General features: G+C 36.5%; 1 protein-coding gene across 1 annotated transcript; it reads left to right on the top strand.

Annotated features, from left to right (window-relative positions):
* The first annotated feature begins 5,833 nt into the window (after positions 1-5,833).
* On the top strand, positions 5,834-20,297 carry LOC116545326 (killer cell lectin-like receptor subfamily F member 2). Its single transcript, XM_032271883.1, has 6 exons — positions 5,834-6,034; positions 9,478-9,573; positions 12,511-12,558; positions 16,852-17,000; positions 17,257-17,369; positions 19,585-20,297. The coding sequence occupies exons 1-6, from the start codon at positions 5,965-5,967 to the stop codon at positions 19,727-19,729; spliced, it is 621 nt and encodes a 206-aa protein (XP_032127774.1). The 5' UTR covers positions 5,834-5,964; the 3' UTR covers positions 19,730-20,297.
* Positions 20,298-27,883: the final 7,586 nt, after the last annotated feature.

The following is a 27,883-nucleotide window of genomic DNA, read 5'->3' as shown; positions in this document are numbered from 1 at the left end:
AGAAGAGGGAGAGAGAACAGGGGTGTTGCTTTATTGCCCAGGCTAGAATGCAGTCTAAAACTGGGAATGCCTGTAATTGTGTTTAATAATAGAGACATTAAAAAAAAAAAAAGAGGTAATTTGCTTGTTAAAGCAAATTACCCTACTCTGAGGTACAAAATATATGGTCACTAATTTGGCAAAAGAATTATTTTTTAATCTCTTTAAGAAATGAGTACCAGAAAAATTTGGTATTTATTTAGGGCTGACTTGAATAAATACTTATTATATTCTTACCCTAGATCTGTTAATTCTCCCACTGTGTATCATAATATAGTGAAGTGACCTGGACTGCTTTGACATCCTACAAAGTTTAACTCTGGTTCACTATGCTAATGACATTATACAAATTGGACCAGATGAGAAAGAAGGAGCAAGTTACATTGGAGGCATCAGTAAGATGCGTACACTGCAGTGAGTTGTCAATACAATAAAGATTGAATGGCCGCTGCATCACATCAGTGAAATTTTTAGGTTTACATGGGCTTGGTGCATGCTGGGACATCTTTAAAAAAGCAGAGGACACAGTGTCTGGTAGGCCTCAGTGGATACTGAGGAAGCATCGTTCATACCTGGGAATAGAATTCTGACATATACATTAGGGAATATAAAGGGCTGCAAGGCTCCTATCACGGCTCACAGAGTAAGTGTGGACTCCTCAGCAAATCTGCTGCAGTGGAAGAATCTCCACCACTGGAGCCATGCAACTTATCGCACACTATGATACCAGAGGTATCAATGGTGAGAAAATCTTTGTGGAATTTATGGCCAAGTCCTAACAGGTGAAACAATTTCTACTGATCCCTTGAGCCCTAGAGCAAGACCAGATCAATTATACCTAAGCATTTATAGAGCTTTTGTGAAAAACTCCTGGCATGCTACTGGACCTTGTAGAAATTGAATATGAGTCATCAGGCATACATATGTTCTGAACGGCCATTAACAAAATGAAACCCAGACAGGCACAGTGGCTCACGCCTGTACTTTGGGAAGCTGAGGGAGGGAGGCTGAGGGAGGCAGATCACTTGAGGTCAGGAGTTCAAGACCAGCCTGAACAACATGGTGAAACCTCATCTTTACTAAAAATACAAAAATAGATGGGCTTGGTAGCAGGTTCATGTAATCCCAGCTACTAGGGTGGCTGAGGCAGGAGAATCACTTGAACTGGAAGGCAGAGGTTGCAGTGAGCCAAGATCCCACCACGGCACTCCAACCTGGTGACAGAGCGAGACTCCATCTCAAAAAAAAAAAAAAAAAGAAAGAAACAAAATAAACCTGTAAGACTCACCAAATAAGTTCAAGCACTCCCAGCAGCAATTCATTAAGATGAATTGGTATATCCAGAATCAGCACGGGCAGATTCTCAATGAAAAGGCAAGCTGAAGACCCCTATGCCAACCAGAGAGATCAGGCAAGCTTCAGAAATAATACTACCCAGCTGTCTCACTGGCACCTGTCCCCTGGCTCATGTCTATGGCTGTTTAAGATGTTTCCTATAACCTGCTGATAAACAAGGAATAAAGTTGAGTTGGTTCTTAGGAAGGTCTGTTTTGGATGTAGATGAAAGCTCTAAATGGACTATGGTTACACTATAGCCCCACTAACTGAGATCCATAAGGCAATAAAAGTAACCCACGTTTAAAAACATATATAAACTCCTGGGCAGTGAGTAATGTGTCTCTGCCACTGGAATGAAAGCTCCATGAAGCTATGAAATCAGAGGTGTTTTTCTGTTTTACTTGTTGATGTCTTCTCAGTAGTCAGAACAGTGCCTGTAGCATAACATATTCAAAAAGTCTTGTTGAATGAATTAACATATGAATGAAAATATATGACAGAATAGTCATAAATACATTAGTAACAGAAAATGAACAAAGGCAAAAATAGTTAATCCATAAAAAGGCATACATAGTTAATGTATCCAAAGTTATCTGAAAACAATGAAAAATCAAGATATCTAAACTGAAACAGGCCGAGCGCAATGGCTCACACCTGTAATCCTTGGGGAGACTGAGGCAGGTGGATTACGAGGTCAGGAGTTCAAGTTCAGCCTGACCAAGATGGTGAAACCCCATCTCTACTAAAAATACAAAAAATTAGCTGGGCATGGTGGCAGGTGCCTGTAATCCCAGCTACTCGGGAGGCTGCAATTGGAGAATCGCTTGAACCTAGCAGCAGAGGTTGGAGTGAGCCGAGATCACACCACTGCACTCAGCCTGGGTGACAGAGTGAGACTCTGTCTCAAAAATGAAATAAAAAATAAAGTGAAACAATACAACAGCCTATCAGATTGAAAATGTGTCTATAATCACTTGAGCTCAGGAGTTTAAGGTTATAGTGAGTTATGATCACACCACTGCATCCAGCCTGGGCATCGAACAAGACCCTGTCTCAATTTTTTAAAAAATTCCTATATAAGACTAAAATAATAATCTCATATAGGTCTTGAAAATTCTGAATTTCAGAAGTGTAAAGTTGTAACATTTCTGTAGAGAATGAAGACTTCCTTTTATTAACCAATTAATACATGAGGATATGAATTTTGTAAAAGATGCACATTTTCTATGTCTATTTTGGATTTTTTGGGCATTACATTTATTAAGCATCTCAACCCTTAAAAATACTCTTTTGTTTTTCATGGGACAAGGGGAGAGGGCAAAAGGAGGCTAAATGCCATGAAGGAATAGTGTCAGCCCACATGGTGGTTGAGCCAAGATGGTGGCTTTTAAAATGGGAAGTAATGAATTTACTAGGGAAATGTGCAGGGGGTTAAACTGACAGAATTTCATTACTAATTATGTAGAAAACACTGGGTAAATCTATAATTTGGGAAAAACATTAAGATGTAAATTTTAGACATTTTCAAGTTTTGATACTCTAAAATATTTCAGCATTCAATCCCACCAAATCTATTAGACCCATACTGAGAGAATTAGACTCATACTGAGAGAATTAGCCCATGTGTAGAAGGTAAAGAAAAGAGAAGTTTCTGAAGCTACTTGATGGCCCTGGGGTAGAACTGAGGGGTCTGGAGCTCAGCATGGGTGTGGGGGAGCAGTTTCAAGGTCACCACCTTTTATACAGTGAGGAGGCTAGGCAGTCATTGATCTCCTTTCTACAGCCTCCTCTAGGCTTTGATTTCCTATCCTCAAGGCCAGTTTTGTGAGTTGATATTTTGGAAGAATAAGGGGTGGAGAATGCTTTGGTGAGAGAAACTGGTGACGGTCTGTTGTGGCAACTGTTCTCTGTTGATGACAGATGTAGTGGGAGATGCTGTAGTGGAATCAAGGTTTCTGTTATCACTGGTAATAATTTGATTCTAGAGGTCAAGGGGTTGAATTTGACACAATAAGCCAGAGGGAATAAGCCAGAGTTTTCATCCACAGAAATCTGTGACAGTGATTAGCTGATTTTGAAGTTTTGGGAAATAAAAAAAAAAAAAAAAGAAAAGCAAAAATAAAGGATATTTCACTAAGGAGCTGCTTGATATGCTAAGGAAAAATCCATGCATGTTGGCTGGAAACTTAACACATATTCTCAGAGGAGACTCATTGTGTTTTACCCAATCCCCAGACTTCAATGCAGTTAGTAGGCAAAGCTTTTCCCAGACCAGGAAGCACTCAACTGGAAAGGAGATAGGTTGGCTCTCTTGGTGAAGGACATTGTAACATGGCCACAGGTGTCATTATGACATTTATTCCCCAACACCTAAACCAGAGGAAACTTCAGTCATTTTCTTGAATGACTATATACTGGGAAAATGCTGAGAACCTGTGATGGTTTCTGGCTTGTATTTACAAACAGAAATAACAAATATTTCTTTGCTGCCTTTCCCAGGTGTATGTCAGCTCTCCTGATCTCTGTTATAAGGTGGCCCAGAGAGAACTAAATTATCTTGATATAGCTGCCAATATGACATACCTCAGAACTGGTTGCATACAATAGATTCATTATGTTGATGCAATCATGCTAACTATTCCTGGTGAAATGTAAGCAGTAAACATTCTACATATTTTTATAAGATATTATGTCCACCAGCATGAAATTGATCCAACTTGACTTGCTTTGACCCAATGACCCTAAATTTACAACTGCACAGAAGCATTTTATCATAAACATAATTGTGGCATTTTGGAGGCAAGGTCTGAGCAGTTCCAAAGAAGCTCAGTAAACTGCATGAGCAGATGACTCAGACTCCGATGGCACATGTTCACATTCCTTTGCTATCTCCATCTCAGACATACCTATGGTCCAGGTCGGGGGATGGGGAAGAGCGTTCTGTATAATGTTATACTGAAGTAGTTGAAAAAAGATGTTTATCAGTGGATATGTAAAATATGGCAACTGGAAAGAGATGCCATACTATAATCCCATTCAGGAGAAGACTGTGAAAGACAGAAGTGAAGGTAAATCTTCCCAATGAACTGAAGTTTGGGTGATATGTCTGGTTTTTCACCTGACAGGAAGGATAAGCACTCAGAGAAATAATCTAAAATGTCTCATCAGAAATTAATAGGTGAGATGGCTTATAAGAAACTCAAAAAGAACTGAATAGAAAAATTAATGAGAAGCGAAGAGGTACATATAGAGATCATGCAGAAAGGACACGGAGTGTGTAAATATTTATTCCCATGTACATACTCACAGTGACATCCAGTGTTGAGGAGGAGACTCAATAACCAGGTGGACACATGTGCTGTGGGAAATAGTCACTTTCCCCAGATACTCTGGTGTTTAATCAATGAATTGATATCAAGTGGCCATGTAGCAGAAACAAAACCATTAGTGCGTGTGTGTGTGTGCGTGTGTGTGTGTTGTGTGTGTGTGTGAGTTAAGTAAATATATATATATATATATATATATATATATATAATAAGGAATGTGATTATGGAGGCTGGTAAGTCAAAATTCTGCAAGTGGGCATGGACATACTGGGTACCTAGGAAGGCTCATGTTTAAATTCAAGTGCAAAGTCTATTTATCATCTGTAGAATCAGGAAAAGCCAATGTCGCAGATAAAGTCTGAAGGCCATTGCTGGAGAATTCTTTCTCACTCAATGAAGATAAGTCTTTTTGCTCTATTCAAGCCTCCAATTGACTCAGTGAGGCCCAATCACATTACAGCAAGGCAAATCTGCTTTTCTCAAAGGCTACCAATTTAAATATGAATCCCATCCAAAAACACCCTCACAGAAATAAACAGAATGATGTTTGATCAAGTATCTGGACTCTTTGTGGCTTAGTCAAGTTGGCACAAAATAAACTTCCACAGCTACTGAAGGAAAATCTGTCAGGCATTTTCTGAAAAACAGACAAAAAAGTTAAAAAAGTTAAATTCTTTTAAAGCGATTCTTACTTTCACTAACATGAGGCTTGCTGATCATTTATTTTACAATTTTGTCCCATCTAACCATTGTTATTTGGACCCTACGAGTCAAATATGTCCCAAATAGCAAAATGGCTATTTTAACCTTTTTTAATTTAAAATTTGAATTTTTATTTACCTAGAAATTTGTTTTGCTTTTTTAGAGATTATTTGGTTTATTTTATTTTTTCTCTCACTTGATTACAAAAAATATGAAGGAAGGAAGTACATCTATCTTGTTCATTATTAAGTTTCTAAGACACCACATGCAAGTGGCAGGTACACACAAGTCCGTTTGTTGGAAAGAGAATACGCTAGCTACCTTTATCTTGAAATACACAGAATTATAGCCAAATATTAACAAGCTTATGTCCATTTTCATTTACCAACACATCCTGTGTGGTTTTAGACATCTGAGTCTGAATAAATTTTGACTATTTTTGGTCTTCCTTTTAGTTTCTTTTGGTATCTTGTGCATAAGAGACATATCCAAGTTTGAGATTAGTTTCCATTTTCTTTGTACTATCTTCTGGACAATAATATATTAAATATTTGAAGAGATGGAGAATGAAGATGGGTATATGATGCTGAATTTCAAGAATCATTGCAAATCCAACCAGAAATCGAAAGGTAGGAATATTGCCTCCCAACCCCCCATTTAGTTTAAAATTGCATTATTCTTCTAGGAAGAGAATTATCTTTGAATATTTTTAGCATCTTAAAATTGATCATAAGAAGTATAAAAATGGTCATAAATTGTCTAAGATAGATTATTTAGATTCATGAAAGCATCAACAATAAAAACGCAGCATTTTCAGAACCATCAGATAAGAGAAATGCTAATATGATGATGTATAATCCTGTGCGTTGTAGCATAAGAAGGAGTATAACTTTCAAAGAAAAGGCTGAAAAATTGTTGTTTTATAGAAACTTCCTCCTACAAAACTTAAAGTTTACGGAAACACTTATGTTGGTAAGATATCTATGAAAACATGTTTTGTGAAGTTGCCTATTACAGTTGGAAGGTAAGGTCTAGTAGTGGTGGTGGGAGTAACAGTGGTCCTGTAGTGCTTTACAGCTTAAAAAAGCATATATATATTCGTTTTAATCTTCATAAAAGCTCTATAGGATTGGTAGAACAATCCACTGGGAATGAGAGAAGAGGGAGAAAAGAAAAACGTTAATCTTTGCTCCTTAGGGCTGCTCTGTGTGGTTGGTTTTTGCTTTTAAGGTCTGTTACAGGTTCTATAGACAAGTTTGATACACAACATGCTGGTGCCTGAATTCAATCTGTCTAAAAGGAATTTTGAAAACAATCTTGTTGAAATAGTCAAGGCCTAAGTTAAGATGACATAGGCCAGAAATTCAGAATTACCAGCCACAGTGGCAGTTCTGCCATATGTATCAAACATTCTGGTGTACTATCTCATTTTATATCTAGCAAATGCAAACTACCCCCCCCAAAAAAATGACACTTTTGTCATTATCTGAAGACTCAGGATCTCTTTGTGTTTTAATATCATGAAAGAAATGTTTACTTTTTCAACAGTAACTTACTTCCATGCAGCAAAAGCTAGTACCAATGGTACTAAATTGACTGAGTCAGGCCAGGCACAGTGGCTATTCCTGTAATCCCAGCACTTTGGGAGGCTGAGGCAGGCAGAGCACCTGAGCTCAGGAGTTCAAGACCAGCCTGGCTAATATGGTAGAACCCTGTCTCTACTAAAAATACAAAAAACTAGCTGTGTGTCATGACGTGTACCTGTAATTCCATTTACTTGGGAGGCTGAGCAGGAGAATCACTTGAACCAGGGAACGGAGGTTGCAGTGAGCTGATACCATGCCACTGCACTCCAACCTGGGTGACAGAGTAAGGCTCCATATAAAAAAAAAAAAAAAATGAGTCAGGCCCTATAGCCCATAGACTAAATGTACAGCTCTGGGAAGAAGCATTTAGTCTTCTTAAATCTCAGTATATTGATTTATAATAAGAAAAATCTACCCAATGATGCTTTCATGTGGATGTTAAACTAAATTTACTATTTTTAATCTATAACCTACTTTTTAATACACCAATATGTACAGAGACTTAAAATCTGAGTATTGATACATAAAATATAAGATAATATTTATTTAAATTATAAATGAAGGATAGGGGTGGGAAAATAAATTGGGCCAGAAAGGTTACTATAGGCATGTTCGTTCTTGCCATGCATTTGCTTCTAAGCTTCCTTGTTATTATTGAGATAAGGGAAGCCTGACTAGTTGTTCAATTCACATTGTGTATAACATAAAGTGACACCTATTTCTTAAGACAGATATAATTAATCTTGATCTTCATTCAGAAAAAAATATTTTCCTGAGTTCTCATGAAGCACATAAAATAATACAATTATTGTTCTTGCAATAGTAGCATTAAAAGATTTTGAAGGGCAATTTCTTCATATAGCCCCTTGTAAGCCAATGGCATCTAGCCAAGCATTGCTAGGACAGGCCAGCATACTGTACTTCAGGTACTCAGCTCTCTGTTCACTGGCTTGATACAGTATGTAAATCATGGCTTGCATAAAAATATTAATTTTTGATCTATTAGGTTTTTTATAAATCTTATTTGGCAAGAACTTTAAAGTCTCCCTCCCTGGCATGTATGGAATGAGCACTTGTTGTTTATTACCAATTAATTGCAGATCCATATACCTATGATTGGTATTTCCTCATAAAATTACAGAAATGTATTTTGATGATTTTCAGTTAAGTAGAAGTCTTTCCATATTTCCTTGAACAGCAGAAATATCTACAGGTAAGAAAAAGAAAGAAAACTATTTTGGACTTAGTAATACAGACAACTGAGTGATAAATTTCAAAAGGTACGCTACATATAGTACAGTTCCCTAAGTATATAATATAGAGCTAATCAGATGCAGTAAATCCATAAAACCTATTGAAGTGAGGCATCCACACAGTAATTAGATATGAGAAACAGCACTTTTATTATGACTTAGAAGACAAATTTTTTGTGAAATGTACAACCAAGATGATGAAATTAAGTGCTTGCTTATAGATAAAATAATAAAAACTAGGGAATAATTATCAGAGTATCTCAAATACTTTGCTTTCTTTTTGGCCACTAGCCTGGCAAATTGGCTGGAATGATTCTAGATTGAGATACTAATCATATGATGTTTGCATGTAAAAGAAACCTGTTGCAATTTTGTGAAAAAGGGTATACATCTAATTTATTCAAAAGTGCTAATATGTAGAAGAAAGTAGATAAAATTGAAAGAGGATTATAATATATGTTCCTGTTTACCCTCTCTGGAGGTTACTTGTTTATTCCTCTGTAAGGAAACTATTCTTGTCAACTCTAATGCAATGAAATGCTGTAGCATAGATTCCTTGTAAGTATCATTAACTGGAGATCTAATACTGCCCTAGGCTGAAACTGATTCCTGTCTAGAAAGCCAAATCCAGAAAAATGTAATGTATTACATGTATAAAGTGAAATAAAATGTGAATATTCCCGGTACAGTGACTGGTATGTACTAGAACTTTAATAGATACTTATTTCCCTCTTTTATTTCTTACATTGAGTCACTAAATTGAGTAAAACACATCATTGTGCCTGACATAGATATGTATATTCTGTATGTTATTCTTTCTATATAATTTACATATATAAAATAATGTATTATATACATTTACAGTGCATATATTTATATTTTATATATTAATATGTTATAATAAATATATATAATTTGTATAACTATATGTCATATTTATCTGTATGTATAATAGACATGGAATTTAAGACATCATTTTTAGGTCTTCAAAACCACCACCAAATAATTATCAAAGCCATCTCAGTACAATCCAAAACATTAAATAATAATAGTATCTCCTTGGTTTGGGATTATCGACTTTTTTATCTTCACATTCTCATTTCATCAAAAATTCTAATGACATATCTAAAATGAACATGAATAATCTCTCTAAAAAAATGAAACAGAAAAATGTTCATAAAGTGAAAAATCACAAGAATTTTAAAATTCATGAAATAAAATTCAACATTTCAGATTTCTCCCTGTATCTACAATGTTATTGTCTACTGCTCTTACTTGGATGCGTTGGGATCCTTATTTTCATTATGACAGCGACTGATCTGATCTGGTGTGAGTAATGAATTTTTGTTTCTTTGAACATTTTCAAAAGATAAACGTTGATCCTTCATTCCTCTTAATGCCAAGATATGATATACATTATAGCCCAAAATTGGTAAATTAAACTGACCAGTGGTATATGTCATATTATAAAATTATATTAAAATAAAAAAATTAAATGCTTAAATGAAAAATTAGTATTTATTCTGCATCTTTTCTTATAAAGAACCCCCAATACAGGTTGACTTTATTATCTTATAATAAAAATTTAGTAATTTTTGTTTCTAAGAGTATATGCTCATTGGTATCGCTTTGTGAAGTCACTATTTAAACAGTTTTTTCTAAGACCCCTTTGAAATCATTTTAGGTAGACTTCCAGACTTTTTTCTTCCTGAAGTGGTATTTATATGTGTATACCATAGCTATACTATTTGAACAACCAAAGAAATTCATAGTTTCTTTGATTTTTTGTCCTGCCTTTAAGCCTGTGAGCTAAAATGAGTACTGGCTTACATATAACATGACAGGAAATATATTTTAGGGGCTTTTGAGATGAGATTTCCAAAAATAGATGAATCCTAAAGCAACTTCTTTAGGGTAGAAGATTCTTTACTTCTTAGTAAGAAGTATTTTTGTATTGGGCAATTGGGCAATTTCCTGTTTTTCCTAATACAACAAGGGAAAATGTCAGACTTTTCTCAGATCAAATATGAATTCTACTTAATATATTTTTTTCTGAATATCAATCATATACCTCAAATGTATTCAATGCTATATTGAAATCAATTACCAATAACCTGAAAATGTTCACTTATTTAGCATTCAATGTTAAACAATTATTTTTTAGTTCTTATGAATCTAGCTAAGTAGGTATTGCTTTCTGTTAACCAGCAATTCTAAGAAGTTGAATTCACTGTACTAATTATTATGGCTTTAAAAATGCTCCTAAAATTCAGGAGTAGATAGTTGCTTGTTAGACACTGAGTATGATCTTTACAGGCCAACATGCTCTCTTGTAAATCAGTTTTCTCTTCAACAAAGTATAAATGGTAAAATGACATAAACAATGCAATAATTTTTTTTATAGAGAAACGCTATTGGGAAGAAATCAATAAAATTTTGACATGTTACGCCGGGCGCGGTGGCTCACGCCTGTAATCCCAGCACTTTGGGAGGCCGAGGCGGGTGGATCACGAGGTCAAGAGATCGAGACCATCCTGGTCAACATAGTGAAACCCCGTCTCTACTAAAAATACAAAAAATCAGCTGGGCATGGTGGCGCGTGCCTGTAATCCCAGCTACTCAGGAGGTTGAGGCAGGAGAATTGCCTGAACCCGGGAGGCGGAGGTTGCGGTGAGCCGAGATCGCGCCATGGCACTCCAGCCTGGGTAACAACAGTGAAGCTCCGTCTCAAAAAAAAAAAAAAAAAAAAAATTGACATGTTGATGAATTACTAGTCGGAGAAATATCTTTTCTGGCCATATTTTTTATTCTAATAAACTAGTAGCAATTACAATATGTGTGCTTCTATAAAATGTGTCCTTGGATTTTGACCCGTTTAAAATTTTCCATGGCTTCCAGTCAAAATGGAATATTGACTGTGAATATTTATATCTCCTCTCTCCCAAGAATCTATCTGTAGAACAAGAAATGATAACAAAATAGAATAAATTAATCAAAGCACATAGAATGGATAGGGGAGAAAAATTTAAAGAAAATGAAAGCTGAATAGAATAATGCTACTGGATAAATCAATGGAGAGAACCTTAGTTCAAAAAAAATGTACAAGACAGCTGCAATGTAGATGGAAGCTGTTCATATGGCTAAGCTCAGTCAGAGCTCCATTTCCGAGAGGAGAGTCAGAGGGTAAACGAAAGTCTAAAACAAGGTAATTCTTGAATACGTACAATGCTTATTGGCAATTAAATTTAAAAACAAAATAACCTTTGAAATAAAAAAAAAATTAAGCAAAGTAATTAAGTGAGACTTTCTAAGCCAAGCTCTTTTAGGTTGGTGCTTTGTCAATCTGTTGGTTCATTTACACAATGGCTTTTGCCCAAGCGATTCTCCTGCCTCAGCCTCCTGAGTAGGAGGCTTACAGGTATGTGTCACCATGCTGGCTAATTTTGTATTTTTAGTAGAGACGGGTTTCTCCGTGTTTGTCAGGCTAGTCTCGAACTCCCGACCTCAGGTGATCCACCTGCCTTGGACTCCCAAAGTGCTGGGATTAGGCATGAGCCACCACTCCCAGCCAGCATCAGATTTTTAAATGTACCTAAAAACACTCTACTGTACCAATGCCTTCAAATTTATTATCAATCTTGATTTTAACTTAGAATTAAAGCAAGAGTAATCAAGTAAATATTTTTCCTAGTCATTCTTTCGGAAAAACAACAGCAAAAAAGAACATGGGAGGTGGGTGGCTAATTTTAGATAGAACGAAGCTAGCCCAAAAATACAATTAAAAGACTCTTCAAATTAACAACTGTTCTGTGTTCCTAGCCAGCAGTGAATTCTGTCCATGTGAAAACAAACTATAAATAATGCACCTAGGAAGCTGAAGGAACTTGATGGTATGGTCAAAAGATTTTTCTTTGGTCTGCAACAAGGACAAATAAGATCAAGACTAGGTGCTGGAGCTCATGCCTGTAAGAACATCAATTTAAAAGACCATGAAAAATGAAAATAATATACAAAAATGTAACATCATATATGAAATCTAAAATTGCATTTATTATTTAGAATTGTGATTTGCACTTAAAGGAGTAAAAACAGATATGGTGAAAAGTAGTTAAATCTGGGGAAGAAGAGGAGTGGAGGCATAGGAAAAGAGAAACTCACAATTTTTATTAGTATGCCTTCATTTCGTGCTGGTATTTTATTCTCATGTATCTAGATTGCTTTTAATTTTTAAATGTTTCTCATATCTTTTCTTTGCACTGAGTACAGATAAAAAAATGGATTTCTCTCAGAATGTAAATATCAGCAGTCTATCAGGTATGCTCTTTTTGTTTGTTATGTGCTACTCTCAGGGATAAATGTAGTTTTGACTTCCCTCTTCCTGCATTCACTCATGTTACACACTAAGCCAACAGCACTGGTGAAGAAGGTATGGGACTGAAAAGGACATCCTCTTCCTCAGAGCCACTGCTGCATCTCAAATGGTTGAAAGGAAGGAGGGTTATGGTGATTTCTCGAAGGAAGAAAATAGGGTTTTTCCTAGTGAGTCAACAACAGGATGATAGCGGATTTCCTGCCATACCTAACTTGCCACGTATTTATCAAGCAGCCAATGACAGGTGTGGTGTGTAATGGCTGTGGGCTGTAAGTGGGAAGCATGTGGGTTTGGGATAGACCTATGTTTGAATCAAGAGATTTCAGCCAACTGGTCACATGAATTTAGGCAAATTAAGCATCAGTTTTTTAGATTTTTGAATGGGGATATTATAATAATAACTATATCATAGAATGTTTCATGTAGATTGAACAAACTGTGATGATTAATTTTCTGTGTCAACTTGGCTAGGCCATATACCCAGACAGTTTGTGAAATACCAGCCTAGATGTCACTGGGAAGATATGTTCAGATGAAATTGGATTTTACGTTTGTAGATTTTGAATGAAATGGATTATCTTCCATAATGTGGGCTGGTCTTTTCCAATCAGCTGAGTCTTAGAAAAACTACTGAGGTCCCCAAAGGAAGAGGGATTTTGGCCTCCAGATTGCCTTCAGACTGAAGATATAATATCAATTTTTCCTTTCAGACTGAAGATATATCAGGTTTTTAACCTGAGGGCCTGTTCTATACATTTTGGACTTGCCTGCCTCCACAACTACATGAGCCAATACCTTAAATCTCTCTCTCTCTCTCTCTTGCACACACACACTCACACACACACACACACAGACACACACACAAATGCCATTGGTTGTGGCTAAGGAGAACTGACTAATACACTAATGCAGTGTGGAGGCAGTATAGTGCAGTGGATGAGAACACAGCCTGTACATAAAAAAGGATGAGTTCGTGCCCTTTGCAGGGACATGGATGAAGCTGGAAACTATCATTCTCAGATAACAGACACAAGAACAGAAAACCAAACACCACACGTTCTCACTCATAAGTGGATGTCGTACAATGAGAACACATGGATACAGGAAGGGGAACATCACACACCAGGGCCTGTTGGGGGATGGGTTGTTAGGGGAAGATAGCAGGGGGTGGGGGAGATTGGGAAAGGCTAACATTAGGAGAAATACCTAATGTAGATGATGGGGGGATAATGCAGAATACCACCATGACACGTGTATTCCTATGTAACAAACCTGCACTTTCTGCACGTGTATCCCAGGACTTAAAGTACAATAATTAAAAAAGAAAAAAAAAGAGCATAGGCTATAGTACTATGCTAGCAGGCTTAGAATTTCAGTTCTGATACTTATATGTTGTATCAGTACATAGAGTTAAACAATCTCTATATACCTCAATTTCTTCATCAGTAAATTGGGGGTTATAATGACACCTACTTAATAAGGTTTTATTTTATTATATACTTAAATTTTTATTATATAAATATAAATGAAAGTAGAGTGAATTATATAATAAATCTCCTTGTACCTGTTTGAAAGGTACAATATTTTCCATCTCCACATCAATATTTTCCATCCATATCTCCACCATCATCACTCCCCCAAGCTAGATTATATTAGTGACTAGATCTCATACCATTTAATATTTAAATACTTCGGTATGTGAATCTTATAGCTAAAGATGTCTTTTGCTATACACAATCACAATATCACTGCAACTCCTGCATTTGTTTTTGATTGGCATATAACAAATTATCACACACTCAGCAGTTTAACAGCATATACTTGTTACCACACAGTTCCCACAAGTTGGGAGTCACGGCCCAGTTTAATTAAGTCCTCTGCTCAGGGTCTCACAGGGAGTGCAGTGTAGATGTGACGCTGGCCAGACCACCCATCTTTCTAGAGCTGAGGCTCCTCTTCCAAGCTCTCTCATGGTGCTGGAACAATTACGTGTGGTTTAGGATATAGGTTACCGCTTTCTTCCCAGCTTTCAGCCATAACTCCTCTAAGCCCCTGGAGGCCTCTGCATTTCTTTGCCATGTGTCTCTCTCATACACCCTCTTGAAACATGGAAGCTGAATTCTTTAAAGGCAACAGGAGTTCTCTCTCTCTCTCTTCAGGGAAGGCTTCAGCCCTCTTTCAAGGACTTACATCTGATTAAGTGAGACCTACTTGGGATAGTCTTTCTATAGATTAACTCGAAATCAACAGACTGGGGACTCTTTAGTTTTGTTTTCAAAATCCTGTCATCTTGCTGTCTAATATAACCTGATTATGTGAGTGACATTTCATCATATTCACAGTCTTACCCACAGTCACGAAGGAATTACAAAGGTCATGTGCACCAGAGGCTGGATCTAAGGAGCCATTTTGGAATTCTGTCTACCACAATTCTTAACAAAATTAGCAATAACTTCTTAATATGCTCTAATAGCATTAAAATGTCTTTCTTTTCTTTTCATTGGATTTCTAAGAATTATAATCAAAGACTTAATTGCATTTGGTTAATATGCCTCTTGAATTTATAGACCATTTATAGAATATGCCTCTTTTAATTTATAGTTCCTTGTTTCCTCCTTTTATTTGTTCTTTGCCATTTATTTGTCAAAAGGTAGGTCATGGTTGGGCACAATTTCTTATATTCTGAATTTTCCTTTTCATACTTCTCTGGTGTCATTTAACTCTACAAAGTTATTTTAAAAACTGAATGTATATAAGATGCTTAGAAACCTGCCTGGCCCACAACAACAGCTGTATGTGTATGTTGTTATTATTATGTAAAGCATCTAAGACAGTAACTGATGCAAAGTGTTGTTCAATAAATCCTTTTCTGAATTTTCATCCTGTATTTCTTCTTCTTATAGAAGATAGCACTTCAAGCTGAGTTACCTACAATAACTCTTTTGGACAGTTAGCGTCCCCACCATGCTACACTGATCATTTGGAATATTTTTGTTGTGTTTTGCAGCACTGTAGTAGTACTTCATTGACCAGTCTGTCAAAATCTACATAATGAAATTATTTAACCTAAATGACACCTTCTCACTAATAATCATTAATAAATATCTCCTCTCAAATTGTAACTTGAGAGGTATATTAGAGGTCATTTTATACCTTTTAACAAACAGCTATGTATTTGGATAACTGAAATTACAATTCAGTTATCCTGAATCTTTTCACAATTTTTTTTAAATTATAATTTTTCAGCATTGGCAACACTTGCCCTGATATAGCATGTATTAATGAGTTAAGAATATATATGAAGTTTCATAAATCTAAATTTAGGTCATAATAACCTTTTTCAAGTTGTACCTGCTCGGGTTACTTTTTTAAACTTGGCTGGACATATAATTTCCAAAATTAATTTTTAAATAAAATTTTAGGCTTATATAGTTGATATACTAAAATATTAGCAATGAAAATACAACATGCTTTAACTTAGAAATATTTAATCCAACCATTCAACAACAATCAGTTATTACATACAAAGTGCTGAATGATAAGAGATTCAAAGATCAATGTGACAGTCCCACCTCACAAACCTTTCAATCATGTGGAAGATATGGAGATGTTTACAAGTGATTAGGATGTAAATTATTTGTCCTTTGCTTTAGCGAAGATATCAGGTATGATACCTAAGTGTTGAGTTTTACAGACAGCAGAAATTGCCTGGTTCAAGGCTTCCTTTTTGAGGTGGAAATATAGTTGTACATTAAAGAAAAAGCAGGTAAAGAAGGAAGAGGAGGCTACTCAAGGCTAAGGTAACAGTATGAATGAAAAGCACAGGAGAATAAGTACCCAATGCATCAGTAATAATAAGTAATCTCACAGACATGAAATACAGGTTGCAAAGACAATCTTGAAATGTCAAAGGACTTAGAATCAGATAGTGGAGGAAATTAAACAATAAGCTTTTACTTTTTCAGTTGGTAATTAACTGTCAAAAATGTTATAATTTGCTTCCTCTGATTGTGGGAATCAGAATCCACAGGCTTTGTTCTCCCCTACTCCATCATCCAAAACCCTGTCCAATTCCAGGAAATAGACAGGTTAGTAAATTATTTTCATTTTATAGAACTGCTTCTTTAATGACAAAAAATTAGTTGGAAAACTGTTTTCCAAGAAATCACATTTGATAATATTTATATCTTCCCAGTTGGCTATAAAGTTTAATTTTCCCCTATGTTTTCTTTCAGGACATAATTATTTGTGCCCAAATGATTGGCTATTGAACCAAGGGAAATGTTACCATTTTTCAACTTCTTTTAAAACGTGGAAAGAGAGTCAACATGATTGCACACAGCTACAGGCGCATTTACTGGTGATTCAAAATTTGGATGAGCTGGTGAGAAATCAAAAACAGGATTTAACTTCACAAAGAAAGCTTGCTAGGTGCAGGTTCACTGTCTAAGAAGCATGGGAGGTTTACTGTCATTGCTTTTGAACATGTGTTAGCCATAAGGTAGTTACTATTGTTTATGAAAATGCTAATGTATATAAAACATATATTTTATTAATGCCTGGCACAGAGATTTACTCTGTAGAAGACACCCAAATTTGTTTAAACAAATAAATGAATAAAAACACCATCTTCTCTGCAGAAGTTCATACAGAACAGTTTAAAACCTGGGCATTTTGGTTGGATTGGATTGCATGTTACATCCCACGGAAACCTATGGATGTGGATAGATGAACGCTTTTTAGTTCCACAATTGTGAGTAATTATTTGTAAGGGAGGGGTGATAATGTTTATTTATAGAATTATTTTTTAAATTACGCTTCCTTACTTTCCATTCTTTTTGTCCTTCTTTCTCCATTTTCCCTCATCTTTAATTTTTTTTCCTTTCTAGCTCTTTTCTTTTTTCCTTCCCCCTACCTTTTGTTTTTTTGCTTCCTCTCTTCTTTTATATTAACTGCTTTTGAAAAATGGGGATGGAAAACATTTGTCACTTGGCATTTTAATTGTCCAAAATTCATAATTTTTAAATTTCTAAACTGATTTAAATCTCATTTAAAATAATATGCAAATCTTTTTATGTGGTAAATGCAAAGACAAAATTCGCCTGTAAATAAAAGCAGCTGGAATAGGTAGAAAGGTCTAAAGTTGAAATCAAAAAACATGAATTCAAAAATTTTTGACCTTCAGAAATTCAACTAAACATGTTGATCTCCTCCCTCCCTCCCTCCCTCCCTCCCTCCCTTCCTTCCTTCCCAGGCTGGAGTGCAGTGGCATGATCATAGCTCACTTGATAATGCAAGTCTTCTGCCTTGGCCTCCAGAGTAGCTAGGACTACAGGTGTGTGCCAGTACACCTGGCTAAATGTTTGTATGCTTTGTAGAGATGGGTTTTTTCCATGTTGCCCAGGATGGTTTCCAACTCCAAACTATCACCCACCTCAGCCTCCCGAAGTGCTGAGATTACAGGTGTGAGCCACCACTTCCAGCCTGATACCTGTATATCAGTATAAAAAGAGCAATGGTACTTTGTTTACATTGTTCTTATGTGAACATGAAGTATTGCATGTAAGAGTACTTTAAAATTCTGAAGTGTCACATTTAGACATTTTCTTCTGTGCTTTCATTTACTAGTCATATTACCAGAACATTTGAGAGTAGTAAGTTTGGAGCAAAGAACATGGAGTGATAGTTCATTTCAGTTGATAGTTATCTACTTCTAGGTACATCTATTCTACATTTATTATCATCCTTCGTAAACATAAAACTAACATATGAAGCTGTGTCCATTTCCTGGACCTGCTTTTAATACAATCTTTGAAAAATAAGTAATATTTCTTATTAATTTTTGTTATAATTTATATTAATTTTGTTTTACTTTTTAGGAAACTAGTATTACTATAAAGGTAACATATCCCTTTTAAAAGCTTTTATAATTTAAAGGAAACAACACACATGCAGGTGGTTATGATAGTGTTGTTTGTATTTTCTTAAATTATCATTAGTAACTAGCAAAAATAGTTTATGAAATAGCTCTCTTCAAAGTCATTTCATTCATACATCATGTGTCGTCCTACCTTATATTGTGGAAGTTATGTAAGAAATTTAAGAGTCATCTAATAGTTTTTACTTTGACTTAAACAAAATCCTGGGTGGCTGCCTCCCAACTCACATTGTTATAGTATATCTATCACTGTGTAGTTTTTATTGAAAACATTTATTTTTGGCATCTACTTACCATACACAAAATTATTTATGCTACTATGTGGAAAACGAGTAGATGAGAGACAAAACTGAAACTATGGGGGACAGTTTGAAGGCTATGACTAGAGACGAGGGAGAGACAATGGTAGCTTGAGTCTAAATTGAGAAGCTGGGAGAAGTGAATGGATAGAAGGGATAATCTGGAAATCGAATACTCAGGTCTTGCAGGTACATGCAATGAGAGGTTTGAGAGGTAAGGAAGAAGCTGGGGTGTCTTCTAGTCTAGCTTGAGCTAGCATGGCATTGTTACTAAGATAGGAAAGAGGAGAAGAGGTTGCATTAGCAACGAAAATTCCATTCTAAAACATGTGTAAAATGTTGGCTGCCGAAGAATTACCTATAAAAGTTTGGCTGGAGAAAACTTTAAAAGATACTAACATCGGGTTGGGCACAGTGGCTCACGCCTGTAATCCCAGCACTTTGGGAGGTCAGGAGATCAAGACTAACCGGACCAACATAGTGAAACCCCATGTCTACGAAAAATACAAAAATTAGCTGGGTGTGGGGGCATGTGCCTGTAATCTCAGCTACTTGGGAGGCTGAGGCAGGAGAATAGCTTGAACCAGGGAGTGGAAGGTTGCAGTAAGCTCAGACACCACTGCACTCCAGCCTGGCAACAGAGCTAGATTCTGTCTCAAAAAAAAAAAAAAAAAAAAGATACTATCATCATTTTAAGTTAGATGCTCAAAAATCTTTTCTTTATCTCTTAGGTTTTCGGTTATTGGACCAACTGATGACAGAAGCTGTGCCGTTATCACAGGAAAGCAGGTGTATTCTGAAGACTGTAGCTCCACATTTAATGGCATTTGCCAGAGAGATGCGATCTTGACACGCAGTAGAACCAGTACTGTGTAAATGTACAACAAAATGTAGAAATACCTTACATGTTAAAGCAGAGCCAGATTTTAAAGACTTGGGTTTTTAAAGTAAAGTTTCTGCTAACAGACATTATCTACATAGGAGAAAAGTATTTTGTCCTAAAATGACCATAAAGACAACTTCTGAACAGAACTTTTACTCCATACTTGAATTTCTGTTTTGTCTTTTCCATGGCTGTACAATAAAAGCTAAATAAAAAGCTAATAGTTATTCAACAGTTTCATATTTTTTGCATTTAAAATAGCATAGAATAAGACAACTTGAAAGGAATGTTTTTTAACTATATGTGCTATGTGGTAGATGAGAAGGAAAGAAGCAACATATGTACAAATATAATATTCAAAGCATGGAATAATTGTTAAGTTTTTCATTTGTGTATTGTAGCCTGAAGTGTTTGGCGGGGAGTGGGTGTTGAGAAATAACCTAATTGGTATAATGCAAGCTAATCAGGTGATGGATAAACTAAAAGCTCAGACTTCACCACTATGTGATATATCTATGTAACAAAATTATACTTGTACCCCTTAAATTTATACAAATAAAATAAAATAAAATAAAATAAAATCATGTGGCCAAATACTTAAACAACAGAAAAGAATAAAAGCAAATCTGTGCATGAAAATATAAGAATTGAAAGAAATATGTATGGATGTTAACAGTGCCTATTTTTTTCTTTAGTGAAATACAAATTTATTTCATTTTCTATCCAAATATAAAATGTTAATGTAATGCTTTTAAATAAAAATACAATAACTTATATTTAATACATTTATTCTTTAGAGCTTTATTGAGGTCAAACTGATATACAAAATATTGCACATACCTATTGTATACTTTCCAGTGAGTTCGTATATACCTGAGATGCCATCACCACAACTAAGGTACTAAACATATTCATCACCTCATGGTCTTTGTGTCTACCTGGTTTTATTTTTATAAGAACACAACATGAAATGCAATTTCTTAATTTTTCTTTTTTTTTTTTGAAATGGAGTCTCGCTCTATTGTCCAGGCTGGAGTACAGTAGTGTGATCTCAGCTCACTGCAAACTCCACTTCCCAGATTTAAGCAATTCTTGTGCCTCAGCCTCCTGAGTAGCTGGGATTACAGGCATGTGCCACCATGGCCAGCTAATTTTTGTATTTTTAGTAGAGACAAGGTTTCACCATGTTGGCCAGGCTGGTCTCAAACTCCTGACCTCGAGTAATCTGCCCACCTCTGCCTCTCAAAGTGCTGAGATTATAGGCATGAGCCACTGTGCCCAGCCTCTTATAGAACTTATTAATCTTGTATAAATGAAACTTTCTGTGATTTGAGCAACAATTTCCCATTTTGCTTTCCCTCTAGCTTCTGGAAACTAGCATGCTATTCTCTGTTTCTGGGGTTTTTATTTTTAATGGAAAACCAAAAACCTTATTTTTCAGTATACTAAAAAATTAAATTTAATCTCATTTTGTCACTTTTTCTATGTGATGCAGGATTTTTGCAACTTAGTTCAGCTAAAATCCAGATTCTTGTCACACAACCAGGAAAAATTAGGCACATGGACACATTGAAAAGTGAGGAGAGCAGAATTTATCAAAAGAAAGTGCTCAGAAAAAAAAAAAAAAGTGGAGGGAGGCGTCCTGCCAACAGTCCCAGCTGGCATATTGAATAACAGGCCACCACACACACAAGCGGAAGAGGCCAGGCTCCCCTACCTGCATAAGGTTTGAATTCCTGGTAGCTCCACCCCATTCTCCCAGTGTGCAAGCAAGCCCCTAGTCCATTTTGTGCAGGTTCCCTCATCTGCACAAAAGCACCTGATATAAACACTTTTGGGGTGGGTCAGAGATTCTCTGAGGCTCTTCCCTTATCTGCCTCCCTCATCTATCACATGTGTTTTCTACTTCTTGGATTTTAACTCCTTCTAAGCATTTGGTGTAATAGTAGACCAGGCACATGACTATAGTCATGCCATTTCTTTGTTAAAGTCTCTCATTATTATAGTGTGGGAGTCTAAGTCTCTTTGTAGGTCTGAGAACTGGCTTTATGAATCTGGGTGCTCCTGTGTTGGGTACATATATATTTAGAATAGTTAGCTCTTCTTGTTGCATTGATCCCTTTACCATTATGTGGTGCCATTTTTGTCTCTTTTGATCTTTTTTGGTTTAAAGTCTGTTTTACCAGAGACTAGGATTGCAACACCTGCTTTTTTGTGCTTTCCATTTGCTTTGTAAATATGCCTCCATCCCTTTATTTTGAGCCTATGTGTGTCTTTGCATGTTAGATGGGTCTCCTGAATACAGCACACCGATGAGTACTGAATCTTTTAACTGGGGGCATTTAGTCCATTTACATTTAAAATTAATATTGTTATGTGTGAATTTGATCCTGCCATCATGATGCTAGCTGGTTGTTTTGCCCTTTAGATGATGTGGTTTCTTCATAGCATTGATGGTCCTTTACAATTTGTAATGTCTTTGCAGTGGCTGGTACTGGTTGTCCCTTTCCATGTTTAGTGCTTTCTTCACTTCTTGTAAGGCAGGACTGAAGAAAATCTCTCAGCAATTGCTTGTCCATAAAGAATTTTATTTCTTCTTCACTTATGAAGCTTAGTTTGGCTGGATATGAAATTCTGGATTGAAAATTCCTTTCTTTAAGAATGTTGAATATTTGTCCCCACTCTCTTCTGGCTTGTAGAGTTTCTGCTGAGAGATGCGCTGTGAATCTGATGTGCTTCCCTTTGTGGGTAACCCAACATTTCTCTCTGGATGCCCTTAACATTTTTTCCTTCATTTCAACCCTGGTGAATCTGATGATTATGTGTCTTAGGACTGCTCTTCTTGAGGAGTATTTTTGTGGTGTTCTCTGTATTTCCTGAATTTTAATGTTGGCCTGCCTTGCTAGGTTGGGGAAGTTCTCCTGGATAATATCCTAAAGAGTGTTTTCCAACTTGGTTTCATTCTCCCAGTCACTTTCACGTAGACTGATCAAACGTAGATCTGGTCTTTTCACATAATCCCATATTTCTTGGAGGCTCTGTCCATTTCTTTTCACTTTTTTCTCTAATGTGTCTTCTAGCTTTATTTCATTGAGTTGATCTCACTCTCTGATATACTTTCTTCCATTTGATTGATTCAGCTACTGAAACTTGTATATGTTTCATGAAGTTCTCATGCTGTGTTTTTTAGCTCTGTCAGGTGGTTTATGTTCTTCTCTACACTGATTATTCTAGTTAGCATTTTGTCTAACCATTTTTCAAGGTTCTTAGCTTCCTTGCATCAGGTTAGAACATGCACATTTAGTTCAGAGAAGTTTGTTATTGCCCACCTTCTGAAGCCTGCTTCTGTCAATTTGTCAAACTCATTCTCTGTCCAATTTTGTTCCCTTGCTGGTGAGGAGTTCTGACCCCTTGGAGGAGAAGAGGTGTTCTGGTTTTTGGAATTTTCATCCTTTTTGCACTGATTTCCTCCCATCTTTGTGGATTTATCTACCTTTAGTCTTTGAAGTCGGTGACCTTTGCATGGGGTCTCTGAGTGAACATACTTTCTGTTGATGTTGAAACTATTTCTTTCTGTTTGTTAGTTTTCCTTCTAACAGTCAGGCCCCACTGCTGCAGGTCTGCTGGAGTTTGCTGGAGGTCTACTCCAGACCCTGCTTGCCTGGGAATCACCAGCAGGGGCTGCAGAACAGCAAAGATTGCTGCCTGTTCCTTCCTCTGTAACTTCGTCCCAGAAGGGCACCCCCTAGATGCCAGCCAGAGCTCTCTGTATTAGGCATCTGTTGGCCCCTGCTGGGAGATGTCTCCCAGGTAGTATACATGGGAGTCAGGAAGCCACTTGAGGAAGCAGTCTGTCCATTATCAGAGTTCAAACACTGTGCCAGGAGATCTGCTGCCCTCTTCAGAGCTGCCAGGCAAGGATGTTTAAGTCTGCCAAAGATGTACCCACAATCGTCCCTTTTCCCATGTGCTCTGTCCTAGGAAGGCGGGGGCTTTATTTATAGGTCCCTGACAGGCTGCTGCCTTTTTTCAGGGATGCCCTGCCTAACAAGGAAAGAGTCTAGTGGCACAGCCTGCCTGCAGAGGCTTTGCTGAGCTGCCGTGGGCTCCACCTACTTTGAACTTCTCAGCGACTTTGTTTTAACAGTGAGGTTAAAACCACCAACTCAAGCATCACGATTAGCAGATGCCCCTCCTCCCACTGAGCTTGAATGTCCTAGTTGAGCTCAGGCTGCTGTGCTGGCTGTGAGAATTTCAAGCCAGTGGATCTTAGCTTGCTGGTCTTTGTGGGGGTGGGATGTGCCGAGCCAGATCACTTGGCTCGTGGCTTCAGCCCCCTTTCCAGGGGAGTAGACGGTTCTGGTCTCACTAGTGTTCCAGGTGCCACTGGGGTATGGAAAAAAAAAAAAACTGCTGTGGCTAGCTTGGTGTGTTCCCAAATGGCTGCCCAGTTTTGTGCTGGAAACCCAGGGTCCTGGTACTGTAGGCACTGGAGGGAATCTCCTGGTGTGCAGGCTGTGAAGACCATGGGAAAAGTGCAGTATCTGGAGTGCAGGGGATAGTCCCTAATGGCTTCCCTTGGCTAGAAGAGGGAGTTCCCCAATCCCTTGCACTTCCCGGGTGAGGCGATGCCCCACCCTGCTTGGGGTCACCCTTTTTGGGCTGTATCCATTGTCTAACCAGTGCCAATAAGATGAAACAGGCACCTCAGTTGGAAATGTGGCAATCACCTGCCTTCTGCATTGCTCTCACTGGGAGCTGCCCACCAGAGCTTTTCCTATTCAGCTAGCTTGCCAACAATCCCTCTAGTAGCTTTTCTTTTTATCTTAGAAATGTGATAGTTATTTTCAAGTTTTGTTGAGGGGGGGATTGTAGGGAGGTTGGGGAGGGATAACATGGGGAGAAATGCCAGATATAGCTGATGGGGGATGGAGGCAGTAAACCACATTGCCATGTATGTACCTATGCAACCATCCTGCATGATCTGCACATGTACCCCAAAATGGAAAGTTAAAAAAAAATTAGAAACACAATGTTTGCTGAAGTAAAACTATTTAGATTTGCTGCAAATCCACTTGATATCAATAAGTCCTCTGGAACTATGGACTCCATCAGCACTCAAGAAAGCAAAGGATCCATTCCCTGTAATTTCCAACCTGAAAAAGAACATTCTAAATCAGTCTGAAAACCACATAGAGCTGTAATCAAAAAGACAATTAACAATGGAATGATTCCAAATATATTATACCAAACAGTGAGTTCCCAGAAAATATACCCATCTTCATATGCTACACTAAAATATCTGGCATGCTAAGGGAAAACAAGACTTAACTGCAGTATGTTTCTGCAGTGTTTTAAGTGTTTGTTGGAGTTAAAATCTGTAACCCTATTTAAAACAATTTGTAGATAGGCAGACAGACACACATAGATATATAAAGACGGGGAAACCATTATTTCCTTCCTTCTTTCCCTTCCTTCCTTCTTTCCTTTCTTCCTTCTTTCCTTCCTTCCATCCTTCCTTCTTTCCTTTCTATCTATATAGAAAGACAGAGAGTTTTTCCCAAATTCAAAGATCTCTGAAATTTAAAAAATCAGATTTCTGGCCTAATTTTAGTCAATGTAATTTTTCAAAAACTAAAAATAAGATTTATATTTACTTGGTACTTTTGAAACGAACTGCAGTAGAAACCTAAGAGACTGCTTACAATATGTTTTTACACTTCACCTTCATGGATAGGAAAAATCAATATCATGAAAATGGCCATATTGACCAAAGTAATTTATAGATTCAATCCAATTCCCATCAAACTGCCATTGACATTCTCCACAGAATTAGAAAAAAAATACTTTAAATTTTATATAAAACCAAAAAACAGTCCATATAGTCAAGACAATTCTAAACAAAAAGAATGAGCTGGAGGCATCACGTTACCTGGCTTCAAACTATGCTACAAGTCCACAGTAACCAAAATAGTATGGTACTGGTACCAAAACAGATATATAAACCAATGGAACACAACAGAGACCTCAGAAATAATGCCACACATCTACAGCCAGCTGATCTTTGACAAACCTGACAAAAACAAGCAATGGGAAAAAAAATCCCTGTTTAATAAATGGTGCTGGGAAAACTGGATAGCCATATGCAGAAACCTAAAACTGAATCCCTTCCTTACATCTTACAGAAAAATTAACTCAAGATGGATTAAAGACTTAAATGTAAAACCCAAAACCATAAAAACCCTAGAAGAAAACCTAGGCAATACCATTCAGGACATAGGCATGGGCAAAGACTTCAGGACTGAAACACCAAAAGCAATTGCAACAAAAGCTAAAATTGACAAATGGAATCTAATTAAACTAAAGAGCCTCTGCACAACAAAAGAAAGTGTCATCAGAGTGAACAGGCAACTGACAAGATGGGAGAAAATTTTTGTAATCTACCCATCTGACAAAGGTCTAACATCCAGAATCTACAAGGAAGTTAAACAAATTTACAAGAAAAAAAAAACTATCAAAAAGTGGGCAAAGGATATAAAGAGCCACTTTCTCAAAATAAGACATTTATGCAGCCAACAAACATATATAAAAAAAGCTTAGCATCACTGATAACTAGAGAAACGCAAATCAAAACCACAATGAGATACCATCTCATGCCAGTCAGAATGACAATTATCAAAAACTCAAGAAACCATAGATGCTGGTGATGGTGTGGAGAGATAGGAATGCTTTTACACTGTTAGTGGGAATGTAAGTTAGTTCAACCATTGTGGAAGACTGTGGTGATTCCTCAATGATCTAGAACCAGAAATACCATTTGACCCAGCAATCTCATTGCTAGATATATACCCAAAGGAATACAAATTATTCTATTATAAAGACACATGGACACATATATTTATTGCAGCACTATTTACAATAGCAAAGGTATGAAATCAACCCAAAAGGGCTATCAATGATAGACTGGTTAAAGAAAATGTGGCACATAGTGGTACCACAGAATACTATGCAGCCATAAAAAGGAATGAGATCTTGTCCTTTGCAGGGACATGGATAAATCTGGAAGCCATCATCCTCAGCAAAGTAAACAGGAACAGAAAACCAAACACTGGATGTTCTCACTCTTAAGTGGGAGTTGAACAATGAGAACACATGGACACCTGGAGTGTAACAATACACACCCAGGTCTGTCAGGGGGTTGGAGGATGCGGGGAGGGAGAACATTAGGACAAGTAGCTAATGCATGTGGCACTTAAAACCTAGATGATGGGTTGATAGGTGCAGCAATACACTATGGCACATACATACCTATATAACAAACCTACACATTCTGAACTTGTATCCCAGAACTTACAGTAAAATTATATTTTTATATATACATATATAGTTTTTTAAATGTTTCCTTTGTTGACAACCAAATCTTTTCTTATTTATAAATATAATTTGTCCTGTCTTGCATATTTCAATATTTATATTATTGGTTGTTTTTCTTATCTAGCACTTAACTAAAATAATAAGGCAGAAATACATATGTATCCATGAAACAGTTATATAAATAAAAAAGTAAACTAATAAAAAATAAACAAAAATTAAAAAAATAAATACAATGTTTCTTATGATGAACATTTGGAAAGCTAAAGACAACTACACAATCTTTAACTGGTTTATCCCAAGAAACACTTTTAACAATTTTAATTCACTCAGGAAATGTTTACAGAAATAAATAAAATAAGCAACAAATAAATAAAAATAAATAATATTCATTGTGGCAGACATTTGAAATGTTAAAGACAATTATAAGGTCTTTAACTCTTTAAAGACAAAGAGATCTTATATAAACTTAATTAGGTGGAAAGAGGTACAAGTAATACACGAGTTTTGGTTTGAAATTGGGAGAATGGTTGAATTTGAATTACAAAAGAGCACTTATTGTCAAGCAAGAGCTTATTGTAAAGCAAGAGCTTGACAATAAAGATAACAAATAAAATAAAAATGGAAAATTTCACCATGTGTTATTTAACAAGGTGAGAAGAAAATGGGTTACTCTAGCATGTGTTTCAATGTGAAAGGGCCCATGTCATAGATAGGAGACTGAAAAGTTAATTACACTTAGAATAGAGAAAGATTTGTTTATAATACAACTGAAA

Source organism: Sapajus apella, unplaced genomic scaffold (genome assembly GCF_009761245.1).
Source record: "Sapajus apella isolate SASKATOON/1434 unplaced genomic scaffold, GSC_monkey_1.0 scaffold259, whole genome shotgun sequence".
Lineage (NCBI taxonomy): Eukaryota > Metazoa > Chordata > Mammalia > Primates > Cebidae > Sapajus > Sapajus apella.
Note: the sequence above shows the minus strand (reverse complement) of the source record. Positions and strands in the feature narration are given on the sequence as shown.

Bases quoted from the DNA above. Each gene is read 5' to 3' on its own strand.
- LOC116545326 (XM_032271883.1), top strand. From the start codon at position 5,965: ATGGAGAATGAAGATGGGTATATGATGCTGAATTTCAAGAATCATTGC. The intron at 6,035-9,477 runs GTAGGAATATTG...TCAACATTTCAG, and splicing joins ATCCAACCAGAAATCGAAAG to ATTTCTCCCTGTATCTACAA. The intron at 12,559-16,851 runs GTATGCTCTTTT...GTTTTCTTTCAG, and splicing joins AAATATCAGCAGTCTATCAG to GACATAATTATTTGTGCCCA.